At 43.4% G+C, this 21529-nt stretch overlaps 1 protein-coding gene and 1 pseudogene across 2 annotated transcripts; both read right to left on the reverse strand.

Moving 5' to 3' along the window:
- Positions 1-10097: 10097 nt before the first annotated feature.
- LOC308240339 (histone H3.3A-like) lies at positions 10098-11104 on the reverse strand (annotated as a pseudogene). The gene is made up of 2 exons: positions 11087-11104; positions 10098-10488 (listed from the first exon to the last, which is right to left on the reverse strand). The product of its transcript is annotated as a histone H3.3A-like (transcript).
- An 8341-nt stretch (positions 11105-19445) lies between these two features.
- Positions 19446-19616, reverse strand: LOC308240052 (small ribosomal subunit protein uS14-like; the record flags this gene model as incomplete). Its single annotated transcript, XM_080652946.1, has 1 exon — positions 19446-19616. One exon carries the CDS (start codon positions 19614-19616, stop codon positions 19446-19448), a length of 171 nt encoding a protein of 56 aa, XP_080509072.1.
- Between the last annotated feature and the right edge of the window lie 1913 nt (positions 19617-21529).

The following is a 21529-nucleotide window of genomic DNA, read 5'->3' on the forward strand; positions in this document are numbered from 1 at the left end:
TGTCCTGTGGGAGAACGACTGAGGAGGGCATGAAGGAACTTACAGAGGTGATTGGACAGTTCAAAATTCATCAAACTCTATAGTGAAAATGGGCACATTTTATTGAATGTAAAATATACCTTATGTTAAAAGTGCATGGCAAAAAAAATGGTTTTAAACCTAATTCTAAATATTTAGACTTCTTACAAATTATTGATTAGAGAAATGGTTTTGAAAAATTCTCTTTTCTGAAATTGAATCCCTGGACCCCACCCCATCTCCCAGTGCAGGAGCCATACCCCCACATTGGGTCAGGAACAACTCCAGTGGGAGCTCAGTGAAGGGGCTCCAAAATGCTCACCAAAAGGAAGAAGAATTTTGGGGCCAGTGCAGTGCATTTTATTTTTTAATATATTTTTACTAGAGGCCTGGTGCATGGAATTCATGCATGGGGGGGGGGACCTCAGACCGGCCTGCACCCTCTCCAATCCAGGACATCCCTCTCACAACCCAGGACTGCTGGCTCCTAACCACTCACCTGCCTGCCTGCCTGATTGCCCCTAACTGCTCTCCCCTGCCAGCCTGATCACCCCTAACTGCCTCTGCCTTGACCCCTGCCACCGTGGCTTTGTCCAGAAGGATGTCTGGATGTCCAGAAGACGTCCTGTCTAATTAGCATATTACCCATTTATTAGTATAGATTGATTACAGAGAGGAAGGGAGAGGGAGAGAGAGAGAAAAAAAAACACATCAGTGATGAGAGAGAATCATGGATCCGCTGCCTCCTGCACTTTCCACACTGGGGATCAAGCCCACAACCTGGGCATGTGCCCTGACTGGGAATTGAACCGTGACCTCCTGGTTCGTGGGTCAATACTCAAACACTGAGCCACACCAGCTGGGCAGTATTATTTATTTTTAAAACTTTAATTTCTAGACAGTGTTTGAAGACAGATTGCTGGCTCTGTTGCACGTTTACAAAAAGATGAGCAAAATGTCACATGCTGTGCAGAGAGGAGGGATGGAGGGTGAAGGGGGTAAGGGATCACTCAAGGGCAATGTTTTCTTTCTCAAGGACCCACGCCAAATCCATCCCAACTGGCACTTCAGCCAGGTACTTCTTCACAGGTACTTGACAAGTCGTGAAGGCCTTAAATTAATTTGAATTTTCATGACCATTGTCATCACATTAAAACCATCAGGTGCACCATGTATTAAAACAAAAATTAAAACCTGGACTAGCAGATTATGGTTTTCTGACATCCACCTAGAAAATATCCATCGGGAAATTAAGATTTAAAGTGGTTGTTGGCTTTTATTGTTGTTGATTTTAAATTCTTAGAAACATGTCTGGAAAACATACACAATCTGAAGTGTTCACTGACTGCGGTTGTAATCCTACCCATTTCACAGCTGAGCAAATTGAGGTTCAGGCTGCCCCAACCGGAGGGACAGAGGAGAGAGAGCTCCAGCACTTCAAGCTTGATAATAGGTATTCAAACAGCCCTGATTGGTTTGGCTCAGTGAATAGAGCGTCGGCCTGCGGACTGAAGGGTCCTGGGTTCGATTCTGGTCAAAGGCACATGCCCGGGTTATGGGCTCTATCCCCATTAGGGGGTGTGCAGAAGCAGCCAATCAATGATTCTCTCTCATCATTGATGTTTCTATCTCTCTCTCCCTCTCCCTTCCTCTCTGAAATCAATAAAAATGTATTTTTTTTTAAAAAAAGGTGTTTGAACAGGGTGCAGGCCAGGGGCACCTCCCTAAGGAATCTTGGATCCACCCAGCAGTCCTGCATGCCTGAGCCACTCCTACGAACGCCACCTCTGGGAACCCATCGCGCAGCCTTTCTCTCAGCTACCCATTTTGGGAGACGTGACCGTGACCGTGACCGTGACCGTGCACACCCCCAGATACAGCTGCGGTCCCCGCTGGCCTGACTCACCGGTCTCAACTACTGGCTTCGCTGGGCTGCCGTCTGCAGGGAGCCATTCTGCGCTCCAGGCCCCCGACAGGCAGCGAGATCAGCCAATGGCAATGCAGTGGAGGGCTGGCATGCAGTGTGAGAACGGACTTCAAATTCAGAGGAGCCACCGGCAGACCAATAGCTACGCATAAGAGGTGGGCTTTGGGCCGCCCCAGCCAATGGGAGGCGGTGCAGGTCTGAGACTTGCTACAAACCAGCAACTTAAAGTCAACAAAATAATAATGAAAATAAACTGTAATTGAAAAAAAAATAAAGATACTTTTAAATGAGTAGAAATGCAACTATAAGTTTTCCATCTAGAGCAGAGTATGGACGTTTCAACTTCTGAATATTTCTTTTTTTTAAAATATATTTTATTGATTTTTTTACAGAGAGGAAGGGAGAGGGATAGTTAGAAACATCCATCAGCTGCCTCCTGCACACTCCGCACTGGGTATGTGCCCACAACCATGGTACATGCCCTTGACTGGAATTGAACCTGGGACCCTTGAGTCCGCAGGCCGACACTCTATCCACTGAGCCAAACAGGTTAGGGCTGAATATGTCTTGAAGACATTTTTAATATATAGCCCTGGGGTCAGAGTGTGGGAAATTTACAAGTAAACCTAAACATTATTTTAGGAAAAGTCCAGCGCACTCTTCCTCCGGGGAGTACACCCCACCTCTCCCTTGCCCCTCTTCTTCCTCCATAGGTATGCATCTCTTAAACTCTAAGTGACCCCCTGAGACTTGCACCCAGGGGAGCAATGGGGAATAGCAGCTGTCAGGGGCTAACCCCCTACACCTGTCTCCAAGGCTCCTTTTCTCTGACTTTGCAGTGAGCTGACAGCAGCCCCACCTGGGCTCACTTTCCTATAACATTTCTGGAGATCCAAAGCAGCCTTCCTAGTCTCTCCCCAGTTGCTTCTACTGTCCTTGTTTCACTGTCCCCAGCGTTAATAACAAACTCTCAAAGTAAAAAGTCTTTCCTAACAAAATGTATTGAACATAATTTGAATTTGTTATCACTGTAATCCAAATTGGTGAAAAACACCATTAAACCAACAGATAAGATTCTTTTTTTCCAATTAACTTTTTAAAAGTTCATCATATGCTACATATAGTATTTCCATGTTTTTGTGAAATTATGCAAATGTGCAGGCTTGTACATTTTCAATTTTCAAGCCCAATGGTCAGAATACTAGAAAAACTAATTCTCAGTTATTTCTCAATAAAGCTGGGGACAATTTTATTGATTATTCTAGAGACCCAGTGCACAAATTGGTGCACCTTGAAAGGAACTGTGGGCCTTGAGGCTGCGGTTGGCACAGGGGCGGGTCTCAGCCCATCCTCCGCACCCCTGCCTAGCCCCTCCCGCTGCAGCCCCGGGTCCCCTTTCTGCCGGCAGCCCTGCACCAGCTGCTGCCGCTCCCAAGCGCTGATGGCACAGGTCCCGCTTGCACCTGCTGATGGCCCGGAGTGATTGGGACTGGCTCCAGCAGCGCGTGTGAGTGGCAGCTGCTGCCCCAATCACCCCTCAGGAGCAGGGGGAGGTGGAGAAACCCTCAGGGGAAATTGGGGCTGGCAGCCTCCGTTCACACCTGCTGATGGTGCCAAGTGATCAGGGCTGGCGCCAGATGCCGGCAGCGGGTGCGAGTGCCGGGTGGGGCCATGGCATGCAGGAGCAAAGAATTTTCAGTAACCACCAGAGGCTCACCCCAATGACAGCAACTGGCACCCTGCATTGGTCTGGTGCCCCCACTCACCTGCTCCACCATCCCTCCGCGGCCCACATCCACCATGTTCCATGCTCTCCTGCCTGCTGCCGATGCCTGCCATGTTCCACGCACGGCCCCTGGCGGTCAGCACACTTCACAGCAACCGGTTGTTCGGTTGTTCAGTTGTTCCGCCGTTCGGTCTATTTGCATATTAGGGTTTTATATACATAGATACATAAATATACAAAAAATTTCCAGTCTAAAAAAATCCAGTCTAAATAGCATTCTATCTCATGGAAACACTTTTCTAAAACAGAAGGAAAAAGAGATGTCTTATAGCATTAATGTAGAGTGAGGTGTCTAAAATTGGGATCAATCCACGTAGAGGCTGACATAGTTGAGGTTAGAGCAAGAGAGGAAAATCAGACCTCCCTTCTTCCTTCCTTGGTCCCAAGGATGAGGAGGTCAAACTTGCCAGGGAGAGCATTGAGTTTTCAACATATGAATTTGGGGTCAATGAAAACATTCAGTCTATACCAGTGCCTTAGAATAAAATACAATTATTAAATGTGGAAAAAATAATAGAGTTAAAAATCACCATTTTTCAGCCATTCTGTTTTTATTATTATTGATTTTAGAGAAAGAGAGAGAGAGAGACATTGATTTGTTGTTCCACTTATTTAAGAATTCATTGGTTGATTCTTTTTCAAAATATGTTTTTATTGATTTCAGAGAGAGGAGGGAAGAGGGAGAGATAGAAACATCAATGATGAAGGTGAATCATTGATCAGCTGCCTCCTGCACGGCCTCTACTGGGAATGGAGCCCCCAACCCGGGCATGTGTCCTGACAGGAATCGAACCATGACCTCCTGGTTCATGGGTCAATGCCCAGCCACTGTGCCACACCAGCCAGGCTCATTGGTTGATTCTTATATGTGCCCTGACCAGGGATCGAACCCACAGCCTTAGCATATCCAAACAATACTCGAACTCATTGAACTGTCCAGCCACGACTTTCAACCATTCTTGATTTAGGCGAGAATAATCACCTGGCAGTCGTCACCTTAACCACATGATCAAAGCTAATGTTGGAACAAATCTACTGTTCCAGATTAAACATGCCTACAAAGAATGTAATAATTAAATGAAATATGTGATGCCCTGGACATTGTGGCTCGGTTGGTTGGAGCATCTCATACACCAAAAGGTTGTGAGTTGGATTCCCAGTCAGGGCACATTCCCAGGTTGCAGGTTCGATCCCTGATCAGGGCATGTGTGGGAGGTGGCCGATTGATATTTCTCTCTCTCTTCCTCTCTCTCTTAAAAAAATGCAATGTGTGATTCTATCCTGAATGGGGGAAAATGCACTAAAGGGTACCATTAGGAAAACTGGCAAAATTTGAATAAAGACTACAGATTAAATATTTGTATCAATGTTACATTTTTTTAATTTGATAACTGAATTGTGACTTGGTGAGAGATTTCCTTGTTAGTAGGAGATACACTCTAATGTAGTTAACACACTTTTAATATATGTATTTATTCGTATTATACTAAAAGTAAATATAAGATTTCAAGACAAGTTATTATTACTTACAGGAATAACTACATCAGTTTTCCTTTACCCCAGTCCTTCCCCCTTCTGGGGCAATGTTGTAAGAGCCAAGTGGACAGGCCTGCATGTACAGGGATTGGACTGTAGGAGAGGAGTGCCAAAATTAGGATTCTGGTAGTTTATATTGGAATCAGACAGCTGCTCACCCTCTTCCCTTCTGAGAGACACAGAGAGAGAACCCATCGTATGTGATCCTAGTCCTGCAAAGTCCCCTGGAATGTAAATAACTGGCTCTGGGTTTCATTTCACTTTGAAATGTGAACACACACATTTGGAATGCTAAATATCTCCCTGTGATCTCCTCCTATCTAATCACCCTTTAAAATAGCCAAATTTGTAAAGAATCTTTATAGGATTTTATGTAAGCCAAACTGATAAAAATTGCCTGGAAGCAAGATGTCAAGTGCTTCAGAGAATAACAGTTTTGCAGTTTCTTGTATGCATTTGAAATTAAGAAAAGAGTGTAAGGAAGATTACATGAGGGTGGAAGAAAGCAAGGTGGGGATTGGATTGCAGGATAATTAACAAAATTATGTGCAGGCTCGATCCTCAGTGTGAGGTGTGCAGGAGGCAGCTCATCAATGATTCTCTCTCATCATTGATGTTTCTCTCTCCCTCTCCCTTCCTCTCTGAAATCAATAAAAATATATTTATTTTTTTAAAAAGAATCCTAGGTGCCGAAACCGGTTTGGCTCAGTGGATAGAGCGTCGGCCTGCGGACTGAAGGGTCCCGGGTTCGATTCCGGTCAAGGGCATGTACCTTGGTTGCGGGCACATCCCCAGTGGGAGGTGTGCAGGAGGCAGCTGATCGATGTTTCTCTCGCATCGATGTTTCTAGCTCTCTATCCCTCTCCCTTCCTCTCTGTAAAATATCAATAAAATATATTTAAAAAAATAAAAATAAAATAAAAAAGAATCCTAGGAACTAACTTCAGAAGATACAGACTCCGACCTTCAGTCATCTCAGCTCCAGGAGGTTTGCTGACCTTCAACCGTAGAACCAGGATGTCGATGACCAGGATGATGCAACCAGACCATTACTTGACCAGTTTCAAGATTCTTATCGGAATGGACTGTGCTGGCCTCCAGTAGAGAACCTTTAAATTCCTTCCCTTTGACCTCTTTGGTCTGCTTTCCCTTTCCCTCATAAAAATCTCTGTTTGCACCAAGATGTGGAAATGGGCTTTTTGCCAAGAATCTCTTATCTTCTCAGGTGACCAGTACTTTCCTCTTCCACCAGCATGTCTCACGAGTTTGGCTTTTGTGGTGGCAGGCAGCTGAACTTAGGTTCTGGTTACAAGGGTGCCCATCTAAGGGTACTGGGGAACCAAATGCCCAGAGAGTAGAAGCCAGCTGTAGTAGGGGAGATGAAAAGGTGTCCCTGAAGAACAGTTGGAGAACTAAAGAATGAAGCGAGGAGAGGGTTGGCCAAGTGCCAGCTGGGGTTGGGAGATAGAGGATCCACCGCCTAGAGGGGATGAAGCTAGTAACAGTGCTAGTTTCCTGATAAGAAAGCCTTTTGTGATCTAGATTAGGCAGGCAAACCTTTTTTTTTTAGGGGGGGAGAGAGTTCATGGTGTGAAAAGTGCCTGGCACATAAAAGGAATCTAAATATTTCTGGAATAAATGAGTAAATAATCCTTTAATTCAAAATATACTCAATAAAATAAATAAATAAATAAGTCAAAACAACTAAATATATATATACATTCATGTATATATATATATATATATATATATATACACACACACACATTCATATATATATATATATATATATATATATATATATATATATATATACACTTTAATGACCGAAAGTCATTAGAGAAGGGTTTTTTTCTCTCTACTTGAAATCAAGATAAAAACAACAGCACTTCATGGTGCAGTTTTTAATTTTTTTTTTTTGGAAGAAAAGAGATCCATGTCTTCCACACGAGTGGATTCTTCCACTCTTTTGCTGAAAGGATAAAAACGACCAATTAGATAAGGGCTAAATGAGTCATTTTCATGTATGTGCTTTTATACTGTTCTAAAAGTTCTTTTAATAAAGATTTTAAAAAATTGATCCAAACGTTTTGAATCTTTTTGATAAGCATGTATTTACTTCCTGTCTCTTGCCTTTTCATTCTTTTATGTTTTCTTTTTTTTTGAAAAGGGAATATTCAAGAAATAAAAAAGGAATATTCCAAACAAAAGGACTGCCCTAATTGTAAGATCTGAGAAATAAAAGAATGTAGCAAAATCAGCCATAATCTCTTCAGTAATAGCCATTGTCTGTTATTGTGATGTATTTCTTTTCAATGATGTATTTTCCTGAGCATTTATGTTATATGTCGCTATATCTTTCAAATACATTTTTAAATGAGAATAGGAATCGTAGGGAGATAAAAGCTGCAATATGAAATACTTGCATGTTAATTACATAATGGGGATATTTTTCCAAGATGCTAGTTATTCTTAGAAACCATTTATTCTGCCTCCTTGATTAGAAGGAAGTGCAGACGCCATCTGTTAGTTGAACAGCTGTAACTGGAACCTGATAGCCCTGTGGGTGGAGTGTGGGAGGTTAGGAGCCCTAGTTCCTGATTTCCTAACTGGTGTCTGCAGTGTCTTCTATGTATGCATGATTGTGGCTCAGAACACAGCGCCCTCTGCTGGGCTATGTTCAAAATTCCACCCAGGGAATTTTCTGGAAAGGAACAAGCCAAGGAGAATGCAGGGGGGGACTAAGAACCAAAGAAAACAAGTATTCATTTTATTTTATATGTAATTTGGGAACTGCTTGGAAGACACGATATTTTCTTTTTGAGAGAGAGAGAGGGAGAGAGAAAGAGAGAGAGAGAGAGGGAGGGAAGGAGAGAGGGAGGGAGGGAGAGAGAGAGAGAGAGGAAGGGAAGGAGGGAGGGAAGGAGGGAGAGAGAGAGAGAGAGAGAGAGAGAGAGAGAGAGAGAGAGAGAGATTGGTGACCAAACCTGAAACCTGGGTATGTGCCCTGACTGGGAATCGAATCTGCTACCTTTTGGTGTAAGAAGGTCACTCCAACCATTGCAGCCACACCAGCCAGGGAGGAATATACAATATTTACATCATGAAATTAGAAAGCTCATTTTTCTTCTCCCCTTATTAGCAACACCTGAGATATATTGATGTGTTAAGCTTAATTTTTAGTTAATTACTAAAACGATGCATTTATATCAACACTCTGGGAAGCAAAACTATTTCTTTTCAATATCCATAACTTTATTGTCTTTAGAATCTTAATTACTCCTGTGGATGAAAAGGGGCCACATACAAAACCTGACAAGCTCAGGGGAGGCCTGTGTGGTGGCTTTGCAAACTCAGAGAACTAAAGTCACCACCAAGGATGGTATTAACTTTGAAAACCTTTAACTAAAAACAGTTTAAGGCAGGTGGCCATGTCCTAGGCTAGAATCTTCCCTGACAAAAGTCTATCTTTACTTTAACTGAGCCTGTCTATTGTCATTTGCATCTAGGATGACATACTTTGGGAATGTCAGGATAACTCCCCTTTTTCCAGACCCCACAGGGCACAACCAGTACACCAGGGCACAGTCCATCAATCTTCTCGTTATTGTATCATGTTAATTTTTGACTGTGAACTACCCTGTACCCAGCTACATAAAAGATTTATGAGTGTGTCTATTATTTTACTTTTTATCCAATCCCAGAGCCCCCCCCCCCCCCCCAGCTTTGCTTTCTCCCGCCTCCCTAATCTATCACCAATGGATTTCAAGGGTACATGCCCGGGGTTGCTGGCTCCATCCCCAATAGGGGGCGTGCAGGAGGCAGCCGATCATGGATTCTCATCATTGATGTTTCTAGCTCTCCCTCTCCCTTCCTCTCTGAAATCAATAAAAATATATTTTAAAATAATTAAAAAATAAATAAAGTCAGGTGCAAAACTGCCATTCTCCGGAGCATTATCTCAATTTGTTGAGATTTTGCTGCCCTGCAATTGTCGACAGTTTGGCTCAAATAAACTCACAAAAATTCTCTATAGGTTTCAATGTTTCTTATGTTGATACTATTATTTTAAAAATATATTAAACTTCATATCCACCTGGGGGTAGTGTTTAAAATATGTTCTGTGACTCAGCGGGATTTTTTTTTTCAGCATCATTTATCTCCAGCCACACATTGGAGCAGTGACAAAAACAAAACAAAACACACTAGATTCGGTACTTTTAAAACCCTTTGATAAGAATCTCTAGGCATTATTAAATGTTGGTGTAGGCTTACTCTCTGCTCCTTCCAGTTAAGCTATATTAACAAAAGAGAAGGATACAATATATTTACATACAATGAGATACTTATATGTCCATTAAAATGAAGGCACTAACCTGGGAAAATGCTATTATTTTATTGCCAAGTGAATACAAATAAGTTGCAGAGCAATAAGCATTCACTGATCCCATTTTTTTTGTTGTTGTTGCCATCAATAAGAAATTTACATGTTTTTAAAAAAATCCAAATGCTGGCATTGTCCAGAAAAATTTAACAGGTTTATTTATATTGTTATAAAGTTGGACTGCTGAAACTTGTTCACTGAAACATCTGACTTGCATTAATGCTTTATGTCCCCGCATTTATATTTAAAAAATTCACACACAAACGAAAATGGAAAAAGTGTCAATACCTGATTTCTGTCCCCTATTTTCAACTTGCAATCATATCCTTGTGAGTGATGTATGTCCAGTAACCCCATGGAAAAAAAGTCCAACTTTCAGAACTACCAATAACAGGAAGAAGAGAAATTTTTTAAAAGAATGAAATGTTTTCCATCATAGTGGATTCTTAAGCATGTTCTCCACGTATGCGGCGTGCTAGCTGGATATCTTTTGGCATAACTGTTACACGTTTGACATGAAGAGCACGCAGGTTGGTGTCTTCAAAAAGGCCAACCACATAGGCCTCCTGCCTCCTGCAAAGCACCAATCGCTGCACGTTGGAAGCGCAGGTCTGTTTTGAAGTCCTGAGCAATTTCTCGCACCAGACGCTGGAAGGGAAGTTTGCGAATGAGAAGTTCAGTGGACTTCTGATAACGTCTAATTTCACGAAGTGCCACAGTACCGGGCCTGTAACGATGAGGTTTCTTCACCCCTCCAGTGGAGGGCGCACTCTGTCGAGCGGGTTTGGTAGCCAGCTGCTTCCTCGGGGCTTTGCCCCCGGTCGATTTGCGGGCAGTCTGCTTGGAGCCGTGGTACAGGGACCTCTTTACTTACCCCCCTTCTCCTTCGGCTGGAGCTCGGCGAGTGGAGGCGGCGCAGGCGTTGGAGAGCGACGGCGGCGCTGATCCCATCTTTGTTTAAAAAATTATGTTGCTATAGAAATAGCAAAATGTTCAGGAGCACAACAAACTATTATATTTTAGTAGGCCTAATTTATCAATGTTTTTTCTCTTTAATGACATCTGATTTGTCAATTATAAAAATATTCACCCTTGTTTTAATTTAATACTTCCGAGGTGTTGTTTTTGTTTTTTACATTTAAAACTTCTATCCAGGTGGAATTTCTTTTGCTGTAAGGGGTAAGTTTTTCCCCCCAAATAACTACTAGATGCCCTTGAAACAGTTGAAAATTATGTGGATTTGTCAGGAAAATGACATATAAGGAAACTGTTGAAAACTTTTAATGGAAGAAAATTTTTAGAACCCTTTAAATAGCAGCAGTTTTGTAAGTAGTGAGATGTAGAGGAAGAAAATGCTATAGAAAAGGCAATTAAACTAATCACTACCCAAAATACAATGTCAGGACATTACTGGAATAGGGAAAAGCCACAGTACTTGGAAATTCTGATACATGCTACTTTGGCACAAATGTCTCCAACTTGGTAAGCCAGTAAAGGGCTTTCATTGCCTTCATCTTCTATATATATAAAAGGCTAAGTGACTGACCGTATGTCTGTCTGTCTGTCTGTCCAACCGACAGACCGGCGGGTATATATGATGCACACTGGCAATTTAAAAATAAACGTTGACTGGCACATGTGTGATACATAATAAAGCTTTCACTGGCACCAATCGCACGCATGTGTTTCGATCTGTCATTGTCGATCGTGAATTTGGTTGACACTTCTATTACAGAGAAAGGGCAAATAGTGATACTAAAATATTTCTTCTAATTAATTTCCTTCAATGTGCACGAATCCGTGCACCAGGCCACTGGTAAGTTTATAAGAGATGAGTATTTAAAATAATTAATAGTACATGTAAAATTTGCTCTCTGGCTTTGAGCCAACAGAATGTGAAGCAGCTAACTGAATATGTGTTTCCTTTACCCATTTGTTGGGTGAAAATGTTGGGCAAAAAAAAATATTACTGGACATACATCACTCACAAAAATAAACTCAAAATGGGTTAAAGACTTAATTTTTAAGGCCTGAAACTGTAAAACTTCTAGAAGAAAACAGGAGGAAAGCTTCTTAACACTGGTCTTGTCAATGATGTCCTAGGTATTACACTAAAAGCACAAGCAAGAAGGGCAAAAATAAATAATTGGGACTACATCAAATAGAAAAGCTTCCGCACAGCAAAAGAAACCATCAACCAAATGAAAAGGCAACCTATAAAATTAGAGAAAATATTTGCAAATCACATATCTGTAAGAGGTTACTATGCAAAACAATAAAGAACTCATACAACTCAATAGCAAATAAAACAAACCATCTTAATAAAAAGTGGGCAGAGGAATGAATAGAGTGTTCCAAAGAAGACATACAAATGACCAGCAGGTATATGAAAAGGTGCCTCAACATCATTAATCATGAAAATGCAAGCCAAAATCACAATGAGATATTACCTCACACCAGTTAGAATGGCTATCATCAAAAAGACAAGAGATAAGTATTGACAAGGGTGTGGAGAAAAGGGAACCCCTAGTGTGCTGTTGGTGGGAATGCAAAATGGAGGTTCCTCAAAAAATGAAAAATAGAGCTACCATATGATCCAGCAATTCCACTTCTGGGTATTTATCCAAAGAAATTGAAATCGGGATCTTGTAGAGACATTTGCACTCCCATGTTCATTCACAACAGCCAAGATAAGGAAACAACGTAAGTGTCCCTCAATGGATGAATGGATAAAGAAGATGTGATAACCCTGGCTGGGTGGCTCAGATAGTTGGACCATCATCCTGTACACCAAAATGTTGTGGGTTTGATTCCTGGTCAGGGCACATGCCTGAGTTTTGGGTTCGAACCCCAGTAGGGGTGTGTACGGGAGGCAGCTGATGGGTGTTTCTCTCTCACATCAATGTCTCTCTCTCTCTCTCTCTCTCTCTCTCTCTCTCTCTCTCTCTCTCTTTCTCTCTCCCTCTCTCTCTTTCTCTCTCCCTTCATTTCTCTCTCAATTTAATAAACATATCCTCGAGTACAGATTTAAAAAAAGAAGATGTATATTATTCATCCATGAGAAAGAAAGAAACCCTGCTATTTGCAAAAACATGGATGGACCTTGAGGACATTATGCTGAGTGAAATAAGTCAGACAGAAAAAGACAAATACTGTATTATCTCATATGTGGAATCTGAAAAAAAAAAAAAAACAACTCAGAGAAACAGAAAGTATGTGGTGTTTACCAGGGGTTGGGGAGTAGGGGAAATGGGGAGATAAAGGGTAAAAATTTCCAGTTATAAGATTAACAAATTTAAGGATCTAATGTACAACACGGTGAATATAGCTAATCATACTATAGCCATATACTTAAATGTCTAGAGAGTAGATCTTAAATGTTCTCACCACAAAAAAACAATGGCAACTATGTGATGAGACGGGAAGTGGTAGTTAATGCTATGGTGGTAAGAATTTTGCTATCTATATATAAATAAAAGCGTAAGCAACCATTTAACTGTTTGATGTGCAATGACCACCAGGGGGCAGACGCTCAATGACAGGCATGGAAACCTGGAACAGACTGATGAATCTCAGAGGGAAGAGGGCAGGGGGGAGGGCAGGAAGAGATTAACCAAAAATCTGATATGCATACTAGAGGCCCAGTGCAGTGGGGTCTCTCGGCCTGGTCTGCGGGGATTGGGCCAAAACCAGCAGTCTGACATCCCCTGAGGGGTCCCAGATTGTGAGAGGGTGCAGGCCAGGCCGAGAGACCCCACCGGTGCACAAATCATGAGGTGTGGCATGAGGAGGGTGGGATGGGTGTGTATATTCAACTTCTGCTTGGGCCCTTCCCTTGTCCTCCCAGCAAAAGTGGAACACTTACCCCCTATTTGATGTAGGTGGGTGGGGTGGAAACCCATCTTTCCCCTTGGTCTGCTCCCACCTTCCCAGACTGGCATCCTCTACTAGTATTTACCTGTGTGTGTGGGGGGGGGGGTGGGAGGCGGGGGTTAGCCCACCCGCCTGCTGGGCCCTACTGACACCAGAGGTGAGGGGAATGTGGAATTCTGATTAGACCCAAAGGCACTGCCTTGCTTAGTCTGTGATGCCAGGGAGGGTGGAGGCTCACTTCCCTTCCTTCTGAGGGTTGGGGTGGAATATCAGCTCCCTGTGCCTCTGGTGAACTGTGGGATTGGGAGGGGGGTTCATTGATGTCTTGCTGGTATTAGCTAAAAGGTTTTCTGTTAGGCCAACCTTTGCCCAGACCTTTAGCAAAGGGGAACAGGTTTTCCTCCTAGCTCTTTTTAAAAAGTTCTTTCTTCTCGATTTACTCCCCTCTTCTCCCCTCCCCTCCCCTCTCCTCTCTTCTCCTCTGTGCTTATTAGAAGTTCTGGATTGGAGGCTCTGGAGCCCCTTGTCCAAACTTTATGGGCTGCAATAAGGAAGCTGAGGAAATTCACTGCTGTGTTGTTCCTCAAGTCCTGAAGTTCCAGCCGTGGGCAAACTACGGCCCGCGGGCCGGATCCGGCTGTTCTCTCCGGTTCTCTTGCTCTCCCCTCCGCTTCTTTACTTTGAATTTATATTAGTTCACACAAACACTCCATCCATGCTTTTGTTCCGGCCCTCCGGTCCAGTTTAAGAACCCATGGTGGCCCTCGAGTCCAAAAGTTTGCCCACCCCTGTGACCTAGGCCATTGGTCTTCTTCCTACTGCTCAGTGTCCTCCTATACCTGTTTGTTGTGTTAGGTACAGGGATTGTTGATTGTAAGAGGGAGGGCTTGGGAGGGATGGGCGGGGGTGGGGGGCACTCCGTCTCCACTGGAGTTGGGAGTCCTGTCGCTATTTATTTTGGTGCTCAAATTATCCAGATTTGGCACAGTGAGAGCCCCTTCAATCTTCCTGCTGTATCGGTAAGTCCCCACATCTTCTGAACTCTCCTTTGTTTTCTGTCACAAGATGTTCCAATAAAGCCATTTCCCCAAAGAGCCCTGTATCCTGTAGATGAGAGTGATATTTCGAAAACGTGACTTGGGGGATGGGGGCTAGACGATGCCTTCCTCATCTGTCAGGGGCTCCAACACTCAGCTTTCCCAGATTGAAGCTGTGTGAAAGACGAGGTTAGATGTGCCTCTGATCAGGGTAAAAACACCTGAGGTCCTCTCACCTGGCTCTCTAATAACCCTGACATGGGTTGCTAGGAGGGTATGGGCTTGGCTTTGGGGGTGAGTTTGCACTTTGACAAATGCAGTCTTAGCTGGAGGGTTTGAGGAAGCTCTAAGAGCTGAACCAATGGATGCCTTCGCTTACTCGGGGGCGGGGATAGGTTACTTGATGAGCAAGGAACCTGTTCGCAGGATTGGTGCCTTCCTGTTTCGTCAAGTCACTGCCAGTGTTGGGCCTGAGGGGTCTGCCTTGGAACAGACGAGAACCTTCCCCGGAAACTGTTCCCACCGCGAGCGCCTTGTCGCCCCCTCCAGCATCTCCCCCTCTCTCCGCTCCTCTGCCATCCTTCTCTCCAGCCTTTCCGATCCTCTCCAGCATCTACCCCGGCTGTTTACGTCTTACCCCACTCCCTCCTTTCCAGATCTCCCCGTACCTCACAGATTCCCCGCCCTTTCAAGTCTGTGGGCTCCTGTCATTGGTGCCACCTGCTCTGCCGAGAAAGCCTTCTGCGCTTCTGCGTTAGCAACAAAGGCGGGGCTTGTTGGACGGGGGGCGGGGGGAGGGCGCTGCTGGAATAGTGAATTAGGCCTTATTCCCTAGTTTACAAACTGGAGAGTATGGAGGGCTCATAAGTGCCAGTCACCCGCCCCCCGTCTTAGCATGTCCTGTCTAAGACCTCATGAGGTCTCATAAAATTATCAGGGTTTTCTTTTTTAAGCTTTATTGAAGTATAACTGATGTAGGAAAACATGCACTTACTTCATGAATACATCTTGATGGAGTTTGGACATATACATATACCAGTGATACCATCACCACAAGCAAGATACTAAACATATCTATCACCTCTAAAATTGTTCGTGTGTGTGTGTGTGTGTGTGTGTTTCTTTTGGTGATAAGAACACTTGAAGAGATCTTTTTTTTTTTTTTTAAAGGTTTCTCTCTCTCACCCTCTCTTGATGTTTAGAGAGAGAGGAAAGAAGAGGGAGAAAGAAAAATATCTACGTGAGAGCTGAACATGGATCATCTGCCTCCCACATGCCCCCCACCTGGTCATGTGCCCTGATGGGGAATAGAATGCCTAACCACATCGACCAGGATGAGATCTATCCTTTTAATATATTTAAAGTGTACAATACCTAATTGTTAACTACATAGGCTACATATGGTTAACTATGTATCAGTTCTATGTTGTGCCGAAAATCCATAGAACTTATTCATCTTGCATAACTAAAACTTTATACCTATGGAGCAACAATTCCCCATTCCCCCTCTCTCAGCCCCTAGCAATCACCATTCTATTCTCTGCTTCTGTGGCTATTTTAGATGCCTCTTGTAAGTATAGTTATGCAATATTTGTCCTTCTGTGACTGGCTTATTTTACCTAGCCTAATATCCTCTAGGTTTATCCATGTTGTTGAAAATGGCAGGATTTCCTTTTTAACAAGTGATTAATATTCCATTTTATACATATACCACATTTTTGTACCCATTCATCTGTCAATGGGTGTTTGGGTTGTTTCTGTATATTAGCTGTTGTGAATAATTCTGCAGTGAGCACGGGAGTACAGCTATCTCTTCAAGATGCTGATTTCAATTATTTTGGATAAATACCCAGAAATGGAATTGCTGGATCATATAATAGTTCTATTTCGAATTTTTTTGAGGACCCTCCATAGTGTTTTCCATAGTGGTTTCACCAATTTACATTCCCACCAACAGCATATAGGGGTTCCAATTTCTCCACATCCTCACTAACATTTTTTTATATATATGTAAGAGTCATTCTGACAGTTGTGAGGTTATATTTCATTATGGTTTTAATTTGTATTTCTCTGATTATTAGTGATGTTGAGCACCTTTTCATATACCTGGTGTCCATTTGTAAGTCTTTTTTTTAAACTAAGTTTTTTTCTAAAATTGATTTCAGAAAGAGAGATGTAAGAGAGAAACATCCATTGGTTGCCCCTGTACCACAACCCAGGTATGTGCCCTGATCGGGAATCAAACCCGTGACCTTTTGGCACTTGGGAGGACACTCCAACCAATCGAGCCACACTGGCCAGAGCTGTATGTCTTATTTAGAAAAATATTTATTCAAGTCCTTTGCTGATCTTTTTTTAAAAAATATATTTTATTGATTTTTTACAGAGAGGAAGGGAGTGGGATAGAGTTAGAAACATCGATGGGAGAGAAACATCAATCAGCTGCCTCTTGCACACCTCCTACTGGGGATGTGCCCGCAACCAAGGTACATGCCCTTGACCGGAATCGAACCCGGGACCCTTCAGTCCGCAGGCTGATGCTCTATCCACTGAGCCACACCGGTTAGGGCCCTTTGCTGATCTTTTAATTGGATTGGTTTTTGTTGTTGTTGTTGTTGTTGTTGTTGTGTGTGTGTGTTTGTTTTGTTTTTACTGTTGAGTTGCAGGAGATTCCTATATATCTTGGATATTAAATTTTATCAGGTGGTCTGCAAATATTTTCTGTAATTCCATAGATTGCCTTTTCACTCAATGGATTGTTTCTTTTGCTGTGCAGAAGCTCTTTTGTTTGATGTATTCCTACTTATCTATTTTTGGTTTTGTTTCCTGTGCTTTTGGAATCAAATCTAAGAAATCATTGCAAAATCAATGTCAAGAAGCTTTTACCGTATGTTTTCTTCCAGGAGTTCCACAGTTTCAGGTCGTACATTTAAGCCTCTAATCCAGGCGTCCTCAAACTACGGCCTGCGGGCCACATGCGGCCCGCCGAGGACATTTATCGGGCCCGCCGGGTGCCGCTGCCTGTCCTGCTTAGCAGCCGACTCGTCCTGGGCCCGCAGTGCGCATAGGAATTTGTTCATAGTTTTTTTTTAAACTATAGTCTGGCCCTCCAACGGTCTGAGGGACAGTGAACTGGCCCCCTGTTTAAAGGACCCCTGCTCTAATCCATGTTGAGTTGGTTTTTGTGTACGGTATAAGATAGGACTCCAATTTTATTCATTTACTTGTGGCAATTATTTAAAAACTAGAGGCCCAGTGCATGAAAATTCGTGCACTTTGGGTGGGGCGGTCCCTCAGCCTGGCCTGCGCCCTCTCACAGTCTGGGACCCCTCGGGCGATGTCCACCTGCCATCTTAAGCCCGCTCCCTGGGGGACTGGGTCTAAGCCGGCACTCAGACATCCCTCTGGCAACCCGGTAGCCTTCGGGGGATGTCCACAGTCAGACATCCTTAGCGCTGCCGAGGAGGCAGGAGAGGCTCCCATCACTGCCGCTGCGCTCAGCCATCAGCCCAGCTTGTGGCTGAGCAGAGCTCCCCCTGTGAGAGTGCACTGACTACCAGGGGGCAGCTGCTGCATTGAGTGTCTGCCCCCTGGTGGTCAGTGCATGTCATAGCGACCGTTAGGATCAATTTGTATATTACCCTTTTATTATATAGAATGAGGAGACGGGCTCAAGGATTTGGACAAAGTCGTACAGTTCTTGGCAAAGCCTGGATCAGGAGAGATGCCCACCTGGCACTCTGGGTATGGAGAGAGTACCCCAAGATGCAGCAAGTGGTTCTTGTGGGCTAGAGGCGGAGGGGATGGGAGAGAACAGGAAGGAACAAAAGCACAAGCCAGGGTCCCCCAGGCCTCTTTATCTCAGTGAGGTCATTGTGGTTCCACAGTGTTCATCCCTGGGCCCTCCTGGGCAGCTCATGGCAAAAGCCCTGGGGATCCTGGGGCTGCCAGGGCTGACATAATTGCTGCTTTTCCACATTCTGGTTTTTTTTTTATATACTTTTACTAAATATGTATGATTCCCTGAAGTTCAAGTATGTTTGCAAGTATTTAAAGTTTATGTAAATGATATCAATTGTATGTGTTCTTATGTATTGTGCCTTATTATTTCTCTCAACATATTTCCTGGAGATGACTCCTTTCTTGGGTTCAGTGCAAATAACTTTTAACACTATAGATTGTATTATTTTAAAAATATGTTTTTAGTTCAGCCAGCATGGCTCAGTAGTTGAGCATCAACTTATAAACAAGGAGGTCATGATTCAATTCCTGGTCAGGGCACATGCCCAGGTTGCTGTCTCCATCCCCAGTGTGGGGCATGCAGCAGGCAGCCCATCGATGATTCTCTCTCATCATAGATGCTTCTCTCTCTCTCTCCCTCTCCTTTCCTTTCTGAAATCAATAAAAATGTATTTTTTAAAATATGTTTTTATTGATTTTAGAGATAGGAAGGAGAGGGAGAAACACTGATGAGAGAGAAACATCAATATGTTATTTTGCAAATACTTTATCCCAGTTTGTGGCTTGTCTTCTCATTCTCTTGAGATGCTATTTTTTTAATATATTTTATTGATTTTTTTTACAGAGAGGAAGGGAGAGGGATAGAGAGTCAGAAACATCGATGAGAGAGAAACATCGATCAGCTGCCTCCTGCACACCTCCCACTGGGGATGTGCCCGTAACCAAGGTACATGCCCTTGACCGGAATCGAACCCGGGACCCTTCAGTCCGCAGGCCGACACTCTATCCACTGAGCCACACCGGTTAGGGCGATGCTATTTTTTAAAATATATATTTGAAGGTTGTTTTTATTTTTTTATGTACAAAGAGATAGCATTCTGTCATAAGGTGGATGTCTTGAACGACCCATTCATGGAAGTTCACTTAGTCCAACTTAATGAAGCCTTTGTCCTTTGTGTACTGACGGAAACCCTGGCGGCACATGTGGAGGCTGTAATTCTGGATCAGACCATGGAGGTTTGAGCAGACATGGCAAGAATGAGAACCCTGGCCGAATTTCCTCGGATGGCTCCAGTACAGTTGCTGGTGACCCATCTTGCTCTTTCTGTGGCAACGAGGCAAAAGGAAAGCTTGAGATGCTATTTTTAATTTATGTTGTCTAAATGTTTATTGCTGGTGTATAGAAACGCAATGGATTTGGGTGTATCTAGCCTATGTTACAGCAACTTCGATGAAATCTCTTACTATTTCTAATTCTTTCTTTGTAGAATCTTGGGTTTTCTGGATAAACAATTATATTTTCTTATATGTAACAGTAATTTTTCTATCCTTTTCTATCCAGAGCAGGTGGTTGGTTGGCTGAATTCAAGATGGACAAGTGGTTGGGAAGCTGCCAAGGTAGGGCGAGGGGCCATGGGCACAAGATGGTGGGAGTCTAAAAAGCTCTCAAAGAGCAGGCAGAGCTCCCACAGCAACCCCCACCCTCAGAAGAAGCTTTGAACTGCAGAAGGCAAATGATATGACTAACTTGAAAGGAAGGCTGCTTGGGAAGGGTGTGCCAGCCTGGCTAACTAGGTCACCTCCTGTTCTCCCTCTCTCCCAGAAGCCCTTCCCAGAGCTGTCAAGAGCATTAGCATCTCTCTGGGACCTTGCTCAAGTATCAGGATCCAGAACAAGTCTTACCTCCTGGCCTGTACCCACAAGAACACTCACAGGCCTGCTTTCTGACAGAATTTGCCCCAGAGAGGGGAAGGGTAGCAACCTAGCATTTATTTGACACCTATTGTATGCCAGGCTCCATGGAGGCTCTTTTCCTGTAGGCCAGTGGTTCTCAACCTTCCTAATGCCGCGACCCTTGAATGCAGTTCCTCATGTTGTGGTGACCCCCAGCCATAAAATTATTTTCGTTGCTACTTCATAACTGTAATTTTGCTACTGTTATGAATCGTCATGTAAATATCTGTGTTTTCCGATGGTCTTAGGCTCTACAGCAGCGATTCTCAAGATTCCTAACAGTAGCAAAACTACAGTTACGAAGTAGCAACGAAAATAATTTTATGGTTGGGGGTCACCACAACATGAGGAACTGCATTCAAGGGTCGCGGCATTAGAAAGGTTGAGAACCACTGCTCTAGGCAATCTACTTTCAAGTTCACAAGAATCTTGCAAAAGGAGTATTTGTATCTGCCTTCCCCCACACTTCCTGCCTTAATTCAAGTCTTCGTCCTCTCTCACCTGGATTATGATTTTCATTTCCTAAATTATTCTCTTTGTTTCCAGACTTTTCTTTCATTTTGTTTATTTGCCTTTATAGACAAAGTCAAAACATTTCCAACTCAGTTTTATTCAAACCCAGCAATGGTAGCAAAGAGCATTGACAAGTGACAGGCATGACACCTAACGTCTGGATCAAAGGCAATGAGGGAGCTCTTGAGTGCCTGTCAGCCCTTGCCCCTTCGGTATTACTATTCCTTCCTCCCCTACACTTGGCTGTCACCTTTGACATCAGTTAAACACATGCAGGAAAGAAAGTCACTTTCAAGGAGATTGGGCTCCACCTCATTACCAAGAAGTACCTCCAGTTCTGAGGAAAAGCAGAGCTTGAGATGCCACCCTGCTCCCTGTACTTGGCCTGCCCCATCCACAGTCCCCGTTACCCAGGACCTGGCTGGGCCTTGGGAAGGAGAAAAAGTGAGGAAGATACTCTCCACTTGGCAGTATTTGGAAGCTGGAGAGATTGTGACTCACTGACCAGATGAGCCCTCCAAACTAACAGGCAGAACTCTGAGGAGTTATCAGCCTGTTCTGGGGGAAGACTTCTTCATTTTTTATTTTTATTTATTTATTTTTAATATATTTTATTGATTTTTTTACAGAGAGCAAGGGAGAGGGATAGAGAGTTAGAGACATCAATGAGAGAGAAACATCGATCAGCTGCCTCCTGCACACCCCCTACTGGGGAAGTACCCGCAACCAAGGTACATGCCCTTGACTGGAATCAAACCCAG

The sequence above is a fragment of the Plecotus auritus genome, assembly GCF_963455305.1.
Source record: "Plecotus auritus genome assembly, chromosome: X".
In the NCBI taxonomy this organism is placed as follows: domain Eukaryota; kingdom Metazoa; phylum Chordata; class Mammalia; order Chiroptera; family Vespertilionidae; genus Plecotus; species Plecotus auritus.